The 15,945-nt window shown below is 37.7% G+C and overlaps 1 protein-coding gene across 8 annotated transcripts in view; it reads right to left on the reverse strand.

The window, feature by feature from the left end:
* The window catches only part of RBMS3 (RNA binding motif single stranded interacting protein 3), a 725,561-nt gene that overhangs the window by 215,500 nt on the left and 494,116 nt on the right, over positions 1 to 15,945 (reverse strand). For all 8 annotated transcript variants that reach the window (XM_060162485.1, XM_060162484.1, XM_060162489.1 and 5 more), the window contains exon 6: positions 9,849 to 9,928. In XM_060162485.1, coding sequence (XP_060018468.1) covers positions 9,849 to 9,928 — 80 coding nt within the window. The remainder of the gene's footprint in view (positions 1 to 9,848; positions 9,929 to 15,945) is intronic.

Consider the following 15,945-nt stretch of genomic DNA (forward strand, 5'->3'; position numbering starts at 1 on the left):
CAGGGAACTATATCCAATCTCCTGGGATAAGCCATAATGGAAAAGAATATAAAAGAGAATGTATATATGTGTATAACTCAGTTGTTTTCCTGTACAGCAGAAATTAGCACAACATTGTAAATCAACTATACTTCAATAAAAAGTGAAAATGTTCTCTGATACCTTATCACCCATCTCCAAAGACTCTCTGTTTGGATGTTTAACAGTCTTCCATTCTAATATATCTTTATGAGAAGGTATAAAGAAACTCTAAAGTCAAAATAATTAACAGGATAGTTTTTCCTGTTTAACATACAAGCCACCAAATAATAGAAAGAAAGTTAAAAATACGAGAAACTAAGAAATTTCTCCAGAGGCTGTTTATAACGTAATTTAGAAACAGTTTGGACGATATTCAGTTGAAATGAGTTCTATACTAGTCTATTAGTTTTATGTTACTGCTATAACAAATTAACAAAAAACATGGGGGTATATAATAATACAAATTCACTAATTTATACTACTGTAGGTCAGAAGTTTGACACACATTGCACTGGGATAAAATCATGGTGTCAAGAGGGCTGAGTTCCTTCCTGGAGGTTTTAGGGGAGAATCCAATTTCTTGTTTTTTTCATATTCCAGAGGCTAGCTGCCCACATTGCTTCATCTTTAAGGCCAGCAGTGGTGGCTCAAGTCCTTCTATTGCATCCCTCTGAGCTCCTGTCCTGTCCCCTCCTCCACTTTTAAGGACCCCTGTGATTACACTGGGCCCACTCAGAATAATTTCCCTACTTTCAGGTCAGTTTATTAGCAACCTTAATTCCATCTGCAACCTTAATTCTTTTGCCATATTCACAGGGAATGGGGATTAGGTCTTAGAGTTCTTTGGGGGAGGATGGGCATGATTCTGCCTATCACAAGTAGATATTGACTCATTTAACAAGTAATTATTGGTACTCTTCTGTGACAGGCTTTGGGTTAGATGCTTGAAACATGAACACCAAGGTGCAGTCTTTACATTCAAATAGTTTATGAGTTGTTTGAGGAAAAGGGAAAGATAAACATTAAAGTTTTTTCTTAGAAAAATATACAATCTAATTGGATAAATATGTCTTTGAAATATATGAATTCTAAAAAAAGATCAAAAACATGCCAATATCCTTTGAAAGATTTCTTCTTCTGTAATGAAAAATGACTAAAATAATAAATAAACTAATTGATTCATCATTCATAGGCTTAAAGAGGTAAGAAATCAGAGGAAACAGTTATAAGATAAATGATGGCTGGTTCAGAGCTCTCAATGAGCGTTTTCATTTATATTCCTCTTAAAATATTTTCTTAAACTTTGCGGACTTTTCATTCTAAAAAATTAGATCATAAATAGTGAGCTGTGTACATGGCAGGCTTCTTGATAGTTACGAGGAGAGAGTGGCGAGAATTTAATTCAGGCTACTATCCATTTATCCAAAAATTGGTTAGAAAAATTGGTATTTTTAAATCGATCCTATTAAATGAAACTCTAGATGTGGAAATGCACTAAGCACTTAATTATTCAGAGCTTGGTTTCTATGGCTTGTGTCTTAATTGGTCTTAAGCTACTCAAACCTCTTTGCTTGCTAATAGGACTCATTCGGACAGACACTCATGGTTTAACTACTCATTAGCAATGCTGACAGAAGGCAAAGCCCAACATCATTTTAGGAATAAAATTAAGGCTTTGCAATTTATTTTGTAAGTTATTTTTTTGGCTGCGCTGTGTGGCATGCGATATTCTAGTTCCCCAACTAGGGATGGAACCTGGGTGCCCTGCAGTCGAAGCGCAAAGTCCTAACCACTGGACCGCCAGGGAATTCCCTTGTAAGTCTTTACTGTGAAATCTTCAATGCAGAAATTTTTGAAGACCTGAATGGAGTTATTATTTTACATAAAAATAGACGAAGATGGTTCGTGATTCTGGAGATGTACAGAAAACCTCTTCATCCCTCTTCTCAGTTCCATGAAATTTTGATTAAAAAAAATCAGATTCTGGAGCCAAGTGCAGACTCTAGACAAATTCTGCTACTATTCATTGGTGCTTATACATAATTATAGAAAATATATGGCCAGCAAAACATATTGTGCATATCATATTGATTAAACACTACATATTGTATTATATATCATATTATAATAGGAATAATAAGCCGATGCAGTACTTCCTATAGGCAGAGAGAAGTGACTTTATGCCAAAAGGAATAAAAGCATAGACCAAGAAACTCTCTTTTCTGTTTATTCTCAAGATAGTCACATTTTTATGTGAAAAAAGAAAAAAAAAAAAAAAGTACAGCATAGTAATAGTGCCTAACTAGATCCAGTGGCAAGAAGTTAAGATCTAGACATTATTTCAACATAAATCAGGCAATATTATTTTCTGTGTCGGAAAGCAGAATTCATCATTGTCCCATTCAAGAATGAGTTCTTTAAAGAAATAACAATTTGATTACCAGCATAACACCTTGGAAAGCAGTCCTGGAAAATGAGGCTTTTTAAAAAGCAACTAGAATCTTTCTCAGTCAAATTAAGTTTCTTTTTCTTGTGAATATGTAGCTCTCTCTCTCTGTATATTTAGATATACAAATGTGTTGTAGAGAATTTTTGTCAGAAATTAAGAAAAGATTTAAAGATTTCTCTCAATGTTTTCCTCCAAGTTTGCTGATGACACAGAAGGTGGGCATCCCCCATACATCCTCAGGAATTCCATTAAAAACAAATATGAGGGTTATTCAATTCATGGAATTGTGCATCAACTTCAAAGAACATTTACTGAGCATCTACACTGAGCTAAACAATAGCACTTGAAGCAACAACAATAATAAAAACAAATAAAACAACTAAACAAAACCCTGGTTCAGAAAACTCAGAATCAAATACATAAACAAAAAATCACTCTTCACCCTCCCTAACCTTCTCCTATGAAGATTAGAACTTTAGGGAAGATCAAGGGAAGAGTGAAGGTTAGTGAGGAAATCTACAACATTGTTGAAAACCCTCCCAACATACTAATCAGAAGGCCCAGTTGTTCAACTAAAGATCATTTCACTTCCATCAACTCCAGATGTTCCCACGCTGGACCCATTATCAACGGCCACCACTCTACCTTTATCCAAGACCAAAATCTCACAAATTCTTTTCTCTGTGTCATGATTTTCTATGCCCACCCCTCACCTTCACTTTGCTGGCATTATGACTATTTCCTGGGCCCTCATTCTCTCCCCATTTTCATCAATGACCCACCTCTTCATGTCTGCAGTTTTTCAAAGGTCAGCCACGTCACGGTGGCACTTCATCCTCATTGTCTTACACATCTCTCTTGCTAACTTTAAACTCTGACTACCATCTGTATAGGATCACTAATATTCACCTTTATCATCCCTAATACATGGTTCATAAATGCTACTATAAATGTTTAAAATAAAGTAATGAAAACAATATATTCGGTCAATGAAATCCACTTCACTACTTAAGCTGTATCTCCTTTCTTCCTCTATGGCCAGAAGTTTTAAATCAAAACATAATTCTCTACCACAATTGCTGGATCACCCTCCTTAATTTGAGTTCCCCCAAATCAGAGCCTGGAACAAGATAGTTTAATTGGGAGCTGAGGCCAGGAAGCAGAAACATAATAGGGAAGGAAAAGAAAGTCAGGGAAGAAAGAAAAGCCAATAAAAGGTGCCTCACTGAGCTTGTTACCATTGTGGGAAACTCCTAGAATCTGCTGACTCTCATTTCCCATTGATTGAGAGTTGTACTAGGGAGTGATAACTCCCCCAAACTTTGCAGAAAACCCGTATCAGGTTGAGTGAGGTTTCATAGATTTTATAGATTTTCCCTGAATAACAAAAGTGGAGAGATTTGCTGGATGCTTGATGTGGGACGCTTCCTGGATGCACCCCTCTTCCTCAGCTGTTATCACAGGCAGAGGAGGGCTATAGCACAGGACTGAAAACCCATTCCAATCATGTTTAATCTCCTGAAGATGATCCCCTGTACCTTCTCTATCTGGCCTCTCACTATCCAGATTTCAAAATGTAATAATCTCTGTCACTACCTTCTCCGTATCAGGTATGGCTCCATAGAAAGGCTGAGAAATGATTGGCCAAGAACACAGACTTCACAGCCTCTAAGACTCTATTGGCTATGAAGTGGTCAGTTTGCTCTGTGAAATTCACTAATAATACTCCTGCAGTGTTTCATCATGAAGCAACCAACTATGTGTTTGGTAGATAGAAATAATCTAGAAAGCATCACTAACATTAAAGATGAAGAGCTCATCAGAAAGTACCTCCTAAGTATTGCAAAAATCCTCTTATTAATGAGAAATCTAAGGCAACGCCCAGTTGGGGATCAAGGTGTTTGCAAAGTTTATTATGCAAATGATGCTTTAGTTTCACAAAGAAGAAAAACTCAGAGTTAGGCAGTGCTTCTCATGAGTAGAATCAGAGATATATTTTTACTAAACTGTACACGATAATACTTTTCTACTTGCTGTCTTTTACTCAACTATAGTTGCATTTGTGACTTATCAGACTGGTACCACTGAGGAAACACTGCTTGTGAGAGTTGGCAACATTTTCCCTGATAAAAATGTGTCTGTTGCTCAAATATTCAGAACTGTAATCTAAATTTCATTTTAGTACATTGTTGATACATTACTCTGAGGGAAGTTTGAAATTTATGCAAACAACATTAATTTTTTCCCTTTACTTTAAAAAATTATCAGACTGTAAATATTTTTCCTTGAATGCTCCCCTAAATACACATACACATCCAAAATCCTACACAGTTTTTATTTACATAAACATACAATCGTAAAATTATATATCAAAGGATCAGGGACTTCCCTGGTGGCGCAGTGGTTAAGAATCCGCCAGCCAGTGCAGGGGACACGGGTTTGAGCCCTGGTCCAGGAAGATCCCACATGCTGCGGAGCAACTAAGCCCGTGCGGCACAACTACTGAGCCTGCATTCTAGAGCCCGCGAGCCACAACTACTGAAGCCCACGCACCTAGAGCCTGTGCTCCTCAACAAGAGAAGCTACCACAATGAGAAGCCTGCGTACCACAATGAAGAGTAGCCCCTGCTCGCCACAACTAGAGAAAGACCACGTGCAGCAACAAAGACCCAACGCAGCCAAAAATGAATTTCAAAAAAAAGGATCAAGAAGGCACACAGTTTTATTTTACTGATTAGGAAAACATGATTCATCTGTCCAAATTTCTGTTGATCAGAAGATCTGCTAAAATTGAAAAGATCCCCAAATAGGGTGAGGTCTCTCTCAACCCTTCCCTACTTCTTGGAGTTCAACTGGGATTAGATATAATTATCCAAAGAGTAATAAAATCATACTAAAAGTGGGTTATTCCATTGTCTTCTGAAAAGACTGCTGATAAGAACGTGTGCTTACAGGCAAAAGCTTAGTTTAAGAGCAAAACGTGATTTCTTTTTCCTCAAAGCAGTCTGAATGTTCTGCTCGTCAATACATGTTCTTAGATGCCGAAGCCTTTGCACGTGGTGCTCCCGGGCTCTTTGAACGTGAGCTTTTCTAGTTCATGCCCTACAGATCCCTGAAGTGCCCAGGAACTTACCCTTTCTGCTAGAGGTTTTAAAATGGAACGCTTTGGGGCTGCACAAGTTGCTGTGCAATTTGTTTTGGAACAAAGAAATGTCTGGGGTCAGGCAAGCAAGCAACTAATGATGCTTCATTTTGTCCAGAAAACATCAAGATCAATATGTACGACATGCGACATTTATGGAACAGTGTTTTCTTTTCCCTCTAGGGGAGGGAGAAAATACCGGATGATCCCTTTCTGCAGAGCAATGACATGACTGACGCTATTTAACATGTTTTTGGCCGCTGCTTCCCACCTGCTGGTAGCAACACGGCCACATGGTCTTAGTTAATTTCCTGTACCTCACATACCAGAATTCAAATAATTAGATTTTCTTTGATGTATATCTAGCTTCAATGATCCAGGTAGCCAAAATCTGGGGACAACGTTATAATTCAAAGTGAACAGAGCTAGTTCTGGGAGGCTGTAATAGGCATTAACAATCCATGATGTATTCATTAAAATTAAATCTGTTATGAACAAATAGGAGGAACTCAGAGAGAGAAAGCCTGATCAATGTCGGAGTTTTGGGTTGATGTAGATTTTTATCTTGTTCTTCTATAGAAATGACACAGGATGGGATTTGGAAACTAGATCATCATCTCAGGAAAATAATGAACTTTGCATTTACTTTAAGAGGAATCACTGTCAAGAGTGACAGAACAAAAATGGCACATTTCCCCAAGTTATCTCTAATGAAGAAGGAAGGGATGTGAATATGGTACCGATTTCTCTCTGCTTGCTTAGAGGGAGGTTAGAAGCAAGGCTCACTCTTTTCCACAGCTGTCTTAGGGTCTGACAGATCTTAGGTCATTTTTGGATCCTTGTGGGTCTCTCGTTCACATAACCTTAAAGCACTGCATTGAAACCATCCATGTGCTGTTCTAAAACCCCACAAATTTCTGAATTCAAAATGCCAAATCTTGATAAAGTGAAACACTGAGGTTTTTACAATTTTTTAAAGTTCTATTTTAATTGCAAGTGGTCAGATCAATTATAGATGATTTTAATTAGCACCCACAAGCAAGGACCATCTCTCTAAAGCTACATTAGTATTTAAAAAGTTAGGAATTCATCACTTCTTTTGAAAATATCAATGGATTCACTAGATATCAGGGCTCATTGTGACATCCTACTCACATGCCTCAAGATGGAACAGAAAATAGAACTAAGGTATGAGTTTCTGAAAATAAGACTTCAACCATCTACAAGAAATAAGCAATGAGGACCAAGAAAGGCAAACAGCATGCACGCAAATTTAATTATCCCTGTCGTGACGGAGTAAATGAACCCAGCAGTCATTTTACTTCAGTGATTTCCAAAATACCAGCCTCTTGCATTATGTCATTTTACTCCACACCAAATTTAAATATCAAAAATTTTGTATCTTTAGGTTGCTACCATGTCCTGGCTATTGTAAACAGTGCTGCAATGAAGGTTGGGGTGCATGTGCCTTTTCGAATTATTGTTTTCTCTGGATACAACCTAAATATCCATTGAAAGATGAATGGATAAAGAAGATGTGGTACGTATATACAATGGAATACTACTCAGCCATAAAAAAGGATGAAATAATGCCATTTGCAGCAACATGGATGGACCTAGAGATGATCATACTAAGTGAAGTAAGCCAGAGAGAGAAAGACAAATATAATATGATATCATTTATATGTGGAATCTAAAAAAAATGATATAAATGAACTTATTTACAAAACAGAAACAGACTCACAGACATAGAAAACAAACTTATGGTTACCAAAGGGGAAGGGGGAGGGATAAATTAGGAGTTAGATTAACATATACACACTACATGCTATATCTATATGTTTTTATCTATATATAAAATAGATAACAAACAAGGACCTACTGTATAACACAGGGAACTATACTCAATATTTTGTAATAACCTATAAGGAAAAAGAATCTGTAAAGAATATAAATATGTATGAATATGTATATATGTAAAAGAATATATATAACTGAATCACTTTGCTGTATACCTGAACTAATATAACATTGTAAATCCACTATACTTCACTAAAAAAATTATATGTCTTCGGTTAGCATTTGAAGCCTTTATTAAACTCCATTTGACTTCCAAAGTAAGCATAAATAAGCAAATTCAAGTACTGATGATGATCGATATTGTATATTCAATTCTATTATGTTGAAGGCTAATCTCAGAAGCATAAAGTTGTATCTCTTAAGAGTTTTTAACTGAGTGTAATTATTCTGCCTCTCATGGTCCCACGAGATAAAAGTGAGAGAGAAACCCATAACTAAGTTCTTGCTATTCACAATGTTTTCATTGGGTTGTAGCTACGATATTAGATAGGTTAATATCACAGCCTGCTTATTCAAGGAAGGATGCTCAGATCTTTGGGGGACTTGTAGTAACTTTATTTGTCCTTAGCATTAAATTCTATTAGTCAGCTGTATGTTCTATGGGTTAACCTAAAACAATTTCAAATCAATCAGGTCAAGAAGGATTTCACTGTCTTTTTCCAAAAAGGAAGAATCATAAAAAACTGAGACTTGTATTAACACTTCAATCAACAATAATTTCCACCTATTTTGTTCATAACCATGTAATTCACATCTAGTTTGAATGCCTTCTATATAGGTAGCCATCTGTTGGATTAAAATAAGATGAATAAGGGGAAAATCCTTTAACAATGCAATTCCTTTACTCAGTTATGGGTCTGAGCAGAGTGTCTTAAAATGTCCTTTATGCTAAAAGAAAAAAAAAAGTATTTCTCTTAAAATGCAAGGGCAGCTGACATGCTGAGATGAAAACTGCTAACTCTTTTCTCAACAACACCATATGTCTCCAATTGGATCATAATGCAGCCGGTTCTCAAGGGAATGTCACACATGGAAACTAACCAAATTGAGGTACAACTTCACTGCCGGCTCGTGATTAACCAGGGGCCCTACTTTGGGATTTTCCATATCATCCAAGTGTCAGTCTGAAGGGCCTTTCTCCTTTCCCAACATCCTCCCAAAACTGAGTGAGTCATAAAAGGAATCTGATCCCGCCACAAAAATATTTCTCTTTTTGTTCAGACTTCCTTTTCTATATAACCTCAATATATTTTAAGGAACCAAAATGCTCAACCCCTGAACTCTTTAGCCATGGGTTTTAAATAGTAGATACTTCATGTAGCAAACACTACAGAGAGGCAGCTTAAAATCATCAAAAGGAAAAATATTGTAAGACTGAAGAATTTCACATTTTTTCTCCTGAGAATCACGGAAAATCGAAAAGCAACAAATAAACCAACATGTATAGTCAGATATTTCCTTATCTATTATAATTTTTTTTAGAACTTCACTCAACCTTTAATATTTTTATGTATGAGTAAGATATATTTTTTCTTCCAGTTTTATTGACATATGAGTAAGATATATTTTTTAATTTACTCACTTAATATTCAATACTTTTCATATATACTACTTCCAAATTAATATCATGTTGAGGTATTTCTAGCTCATATCCTGATACATGTGATATAGTCAATTGTTTTACATTGACTATAATTCTTAATAGCATAAAGTTATACCATCTTTTAACACGTGTCAAATCTTAAGAATTTTGCCTTTGGAAAGGTGAAATGCCCTGAGGTAGCCTAGATTGGTGCTTCCTAGACTATCTCTGATGCATGGACAGCTTAAAATAAATTCAATGTGCATTTGATATTTTTGTAAAATATGAAGTTATGCACTAAGATTTCATGATAATGTCATATTGCTATAAAAGTTTCTAAATGCTTACTCTCCTTTTCTGTACTCTTCTTGTCATGGACTGGTAAGAAATGTCTGTCAACTGGCCTCGATCTATGGATGCCACTGTCATTTTATTTATAATATATCACTGTTTAGATATGTTACAAATTAGAAATCAGGATACCAATATTAATGATAGGAGTCACAAACTTTCTTCACTTCGAGTGCATTTTAACCTATTCTTTGCTATGTTTTTCTTCTAATTCACTTTAGGAAATTAGCAGCAGAGATTCAAAAGACAGGCCAAAGAACAATCACTAAGAAACTTTTGGTAGTTTTGAGAAAGATGCGTTGTTACATAGTATTAAAAAATACATATTTTTAAAGGCAAAAATTTCCCTCCCAGTGGCCAACCATGGGCTTTACTATATACTCATTCTGATAACAGCAATGAGCCTAGATATTATTTAATGATTACTTTATGGTATTTCTTACCTGGGATGCCTGGTGGTGTTTTCAGATATTTTCCATTAAAATGTTGAATTACCACTTCACATTTTTCAGTAGACTCCATTCTGGGAAAAGAAGTAAACAGGGGATCATATGCTTTCATGAAGTTGTACATATCCAGGAAAAATAAATTAAAAAGAAAAGGAAATTAAGAAAACCATAGAAAAGCTTGATTTCAGAATTTTACCAGAACCGCCAACTGTTGCCATGACCACCATGACCAGGTGGATAGAACATCACAAACTCATCACTACTAAGAGCATCACTTACTCTACTAAATGTTGCCACCGTGGACGGCGCTGTGCAGAGTCATCACCCAGACGTAATCCTGAGGCATTATCTTACTTAATCCATACAGCAATGCTTGGCACTTGAAAGTGCTCAATAAATGTGTGTTGAATGTCTGAGTTAGCAAACCAGAGAGGCAGGTCTCGTTATTGCCTTTCACACTAGTGAGGGCAGCAAGGCTTAGTGAGATGAACCACCTTGGCAGTTAAGTGGCAGAGGCGGGCTTTTAGCTGAGGCCTGGGTGACACCAACCTGCACAGGAACTACTAAGCTGTACCTCAAGGGTCTCCACAAAACAAGGGGAGGGGATGCATTGCGTTTAAACAACTGGCGGCCTACAGGAGAGATTCACGCAGCGGTGTTGTCATCAGCATCATGACGGCTTTATTGAAAACCCACTGGGTGAGAGACAGAAGGGAGTTATTTGGGGTCCCAAATGTGGGAGGAGAACATATATACACAAACTTCAGGTCCTGAACTTTTTAATTTTCAATTTCAGACAATCTTCTATTTTTTCTAACTAGGTATCAATATTCCGAGACTGGGTTTCTTGTGCCAAGTTTTGGCATCTCAGATACAAGCTAATGAATAACATTCGGGGCCATAGCATCATACTGCCAACATTAGCAGTGTTGCTGTCTCCTAAGTAGAACAGTATCAGCAACATTTTCTAAATAGTAACTATACCTGGACTTTATTATTTTGTAAAACAGGGTGCAGAAGATAAAAATTAAAGGGTCAACTGTGATAAAAAGAAATTAATTCCCACAAACGGTACACTAGAGGAAAAACGGACTTAAGAAATGGCACACATACATATAAAAGAATGTGTATGAAATATGTGAATTTTTTTGTCTAAAAGGCAAAGTGTATAATTTTGGATTTTCTGCTCTGTTATTAATATGAACTTTCTTGGAATGGAGCCCTTTGACACAATTTGTAAAACTTTCTTACATCCAAATTTTATGTGTGTTTTCATATTCATATTACATGCAGAGAAAAAAAGAAAAGGAAAAAAAAATATATATATAAGCAAATGCCAAATAAGTTATATATTTATTACACTGAGAGGAATTCAAATGTGAGAGGAATTGCAGAAGCCAGGAAAACTCTGAGAAGTGGGCACAGGAGGACAGAAAGGCCTTTGCAGAAGTAACTAGGGTAGGGGCCAGGCTGGGAGGGGGCAGGCTGTGTCCTTGTAGATGGGGTAGAGTGAGTGGCCCAGTGGAAGGTTCACTCAGGGAAACTCTTGGAGATAAGCTGAGGGGTGCAGGCAAGAGCATCTGAGTTACCAGGTTAAGAAATTTTTTTTTTATTGAAGTATAGTTGATTTACGGTGTTGTGTTAGTTTCAGGTGTACAGCAAAGTGATTCAGTTATACATACATATATATCTATTTTTTTCAGATTCTTTTCCCTTATAGGTTATTACAAAATATTGAGTAGAGTTCCCTGTGCTACACATTAGGTTCTTGTTGGTTACCTATTTTATATATAATAGTGTGTGTATGCCAATCCCAAGCTCCTGATTTATCCCTACCCCCATGTTTCTCCTTTGGTAACCATAAGTCTGTTTCCTAAGTCTGTGAGTCTTTCTGTTTTGTAAATAAGTTCATTTGTATCATTTTTTTTTTTAGATTCCACATATAAGTGATATCATATATTTGTCTTTCTCTGTCTGATTTACTTCAGTTGGTATGATAATCTCTAGGTCCATCTGTGTTGCTGCAAATGGCACTATTTCATTCCTTTTTATGGCTGAGTAATATTCCATTGTGTATGTATATACCACATCTTCTTTATCCATTCATCTGTCGATCGACATTTAGGTTGCTTCGATGTCTTGGCTACTGTAAATAGTGCTATGAACACTGGGATACATGTATCTTTTCAAATTACGGTTTGCTCCAGATATATGCCCAGGAGTGGGATTGCAGAATCATATGGTAGCTCTATTTGAAGATGGTTTCAAAAGCACGTTCCATCTGGGAGCTATAATTACCTTATGACTCAAAACAAAACATTTTCCAATGTACATTCCTAGGAAGCATGGGAAAGATGCACATTTTTTCTGCATTGATAAGATGGTGAAACAGAGCAGGACCAATGTCAGGGGTACACATGCAGTACCAGAGCCCTGTGCTTAGAAAAATCTTGCACTTGATTTAAAGTTCTGCTGTCACCATCCTGACATTCTTAATACGTTTTAAACAAGGGGTCTTGTATTTTTAATTTTCACTAGATCCCACAAATTACATAGCTGGTCCTAATATGACAAGAAAGCACAGGAAACTAATCTGACATTAATAGGTTAATGTTCATTTATTAGATGCCCATTGGATCCACATAGTGTTACTTTGAAGAACATCTGAAGAGTGACTCACTTTTGTGTCGAAATGCAAAACTAAAACTCTGTAAGCTTAATAATACCCACTTTTAATAAATAAAAATAAAAACAAAAATAGCATTTTATTCACTGCTTAATCACAAATTCCCCCAAATCAGAGGATATTTGGATTAGAAAGATAAGATGAATCATTTCCCATTCCAAATATTGAGGAGCAGCTAATTTTGCTAACTCCTTCACATTTTCTTTCCAGAGGAATATTTTACATCTTCCAACTTGTTATTTTTTAATTAAAAAAAATTTATTTATTTACTTCTGGCTGCATTGGGTCTTCGTTGTGGTGTGCGGGCTTCTCATTGCGGTGGCTCCTCTTGTTATGGAACATGGACTCTAGGCACGTGGGCTTCAGTAGTTGTGGCACGTGGGCTCCAGTAGTTGTGGCACGCAGGCTCAGTAGTTGTGGCTCACGGGTTCTAGAGCACAGGCTCAGTAGTTGTGGCGCATGGGCTTCGTTGCTCTACGGCTTGTGGAAATCTTCCTGGACCAGCGCGTGAACCTGTGTCCCCTGCATTGGCAGGTGGATTCTTAACCACTGCGGCACCAGGGAAATCCCTTAATTTTTTTTTAACTAGGGAACTTGCATTTCTAGGAACAAAAGAATTCAAATGCTGCTCTTTCTCTTTTCCCACAGGACCCGCTATCCATTGTCTCTTAGGGAAGATAACCTTCCCTCCTAGCAGAGACATGAATGGGAGAGGAAATGTGCATCCTTAATTACTACAGATGTTGCTTTATGGAATTTTGATTCCAGGAGAGCTATGGAATGAAAAGCTTATGCCCCAGGGCCCCCTCCCTGTTCAGTCGCTCTCTGGGTACTCATCTAGATAAAAGACAGTTAAGAATCTAAAGCTTGCTTGCCAGAGTCCTACAAATCAAATCCTTCCCCTTTTGTCTTTAAAACGACACGGAATTCTAAACGCACACTGAAACTGGATGGGGGATAGCGTGTGTGTGCTTGGTGGCTTCATCTCATCCATCCACCTAAAACATTTTTGTCCTGGTTTGAAAGCCTCATATCTTCCCTTTTGGATTCTAGTACGATCATCTTTTGTTAAGACTGGTTTACAGCCCCACCAAGCCCAGTGGGGGCCATTTCTGTGAACACCAGACAGCAGCGTAGAGTGTTCACTCTGGCTTCATTCAGATTTAACTAAGTATATGTCTGCAGGAGCCTTTAGAGACTCTCATCTCTGAAAGAATAAATGCAATAAAAGTCTGTTTTCTGTAGCTGCCAGTGCTTAGTGTCAAACCATGTTATGTGGCACCACCCAGCAGTGACAATTTCATTTTAATACACAGGGCACATTTTAACAAGGCCAAGCCATCCCAGCAAAGAGGGAGATCGAGGAGCTGCCGAGGGGAAAGGCTCAGAGTGAGACCCATGGAACTCTGGGGGAGACTGCATTTGAATGGCCACCTTAGCAAGAATGTGACCATTTTCTTCTCCAGTTTCACAATTAGCCTATTTGAAATGCCAGCCCAAGCTATCTGCAATCTGGCATGCGCTCCACTTGAAACTGACACTAATATTATCAAGTGGGTCTGAAAAGGCAGCGTGCCAGACAAAGCTGCCTTTCCATGGCCCCTTCAGATGGGCCACTGAATCCCTACAACTGCACTCATTCTTTCTAGGCAGTACCTGAACCCTCTCACATCCCTCAGAAGAGCTCATGTGCCTGGCCAACCATTCACCCGACAATGCGATGCATTAATTAGGTTCCTACAACGCTCCAATCATTGTATAAAGTCTCAGGGTTTTCTGTTAGGTCTGATGTTTAAATACAAACGTGCATTAAAGGTCCTGTTTGACATTCTTTCTTGTCTCTGTGCCTAGGAACCTGGCTTCAGTCATTCGAAACGCGCCACTGAATTGTGATTTAGAGAACATTTCTTTTTTACAACAGCTACTAATAGGTGCTAGTTTCATAGCCAATACAATCCCCATGGGCAAATTACACCAGATGAGAGCCTGATCCAATACCGGGAGAATGTTCTGGGTCAGACTTAACACACAGGGGTGGCAGAGTATTGTGTACAACGATTTGCAGCCTACCTGTCTCACCTCCATGGAGAACCTCTCAGTTTATGATCTTAAATCAATAAGCATGATTACGCACATAGTTAAAACAAATCCACCCTGTCATTTATGATGCTTAATGAAAGGTTTCCACTATTGTGAAATTTTTGTGGTTTTGCAATCACAGGCTCCGTACAAATTATTGGCAACTTAGAACATACAGCTTTGCAAGCCATTCATCCTCGCTTCCGGTAAGATTTGCTGAAAGTGTCAACATGAAAAGATTTTGTAAAAAACAAATTATGTCATTGGCTTCGTAATCCATGGTAACAGAAGGAATAATAGTGAATTTCAGCAAGAAAGAGGAGTGAAGGAGTTGAATTTTCTCAGTTTTTGCAATTTGTTTTCTTCCTTCGAGGTGCTTGACATCTTTAGGAGACAAGTGTCATAAATGCAAAATAGGGCCGTAGACTGGCCTTCCTACCACCTCCCTTTGCAGGAACTCTGACATTTTGGTGGCCCCTTGCTTAGCACTGAAGCACATTCCTCTTATGAAATGGAGCTATGGACAATATTTGGTTCATGAAAACCCACTCCAAAACTTTAGAATCACATATATTCAGGACTGGAAATACCAACTTCTACATGGTACAGAGGAAGAAAATAACACCAGAAAGCAGTGGCTTCTCTAAAGTTGAGTTGGTGGAGAAGCCTGCAATGGAACCTTTGTCCGTTGACGCTGAGTTTGTTGGCTTGTTTGGAAGGGATGGGGCTCCACTGCTGGCCTCCTGTCATCACTCCTGATTTCCTGCCCTGATCTGCTTTCATCTGTGCTGAAGCTGGATGGGGCCAGCCATCTCCATTTCATTCAGCCATGATTAACTAGAGTAGGTGTTCTCAGAAATGGAGATTATACCCTGATATGATATAACAAGAAGGGCACTTCACCCGTGTGGTATTCTTTCCAGAACTTAAACATAACATGGATCCCATCATGAAATAAATATCGAAAAAGGCAGACCTGGAGACATTTTCCAGGATACCTGGCTGGGACTACTCATGGAAAACAAGGAAAGTCTGAGATACTGTCAGAGACCAGAGCAAACTGATGAGAAAAACCACCAAATGCAAAATGGTACCAGGGATTGGATTCTGGAACGAAAAGAGGATATCAATGGAAAAATTGGTGAAATTCCAATAAAGTCTGGAGTTTGGTTAATAATAATGTACTGATGTCAGTTTCTTAATTCTGACAAATATGTCATGGTAATGCAAAGGGTTAACAATGGGGAAAACTGGATGTAGGGTGTACAAAACCTGTGTATTACCTTTGTAACTTTTCTGTAAAACTAAACTTATTCCAAAATAAAA

Source organism: Lagenorhynchus albirostris, chromosome 10, assembly GCF_949774975.1.
Source record: "Lagenorhynchus albirostris chromosome 10, mLagAlb1.1, whole genome shotgun sequence".
NCBI lineage: Eukaryota > Metazoa > Chordata > Mammalia > Artiodactyla > Delphinidae > Lagenorhynchus > Lagenorhynchus albirostris.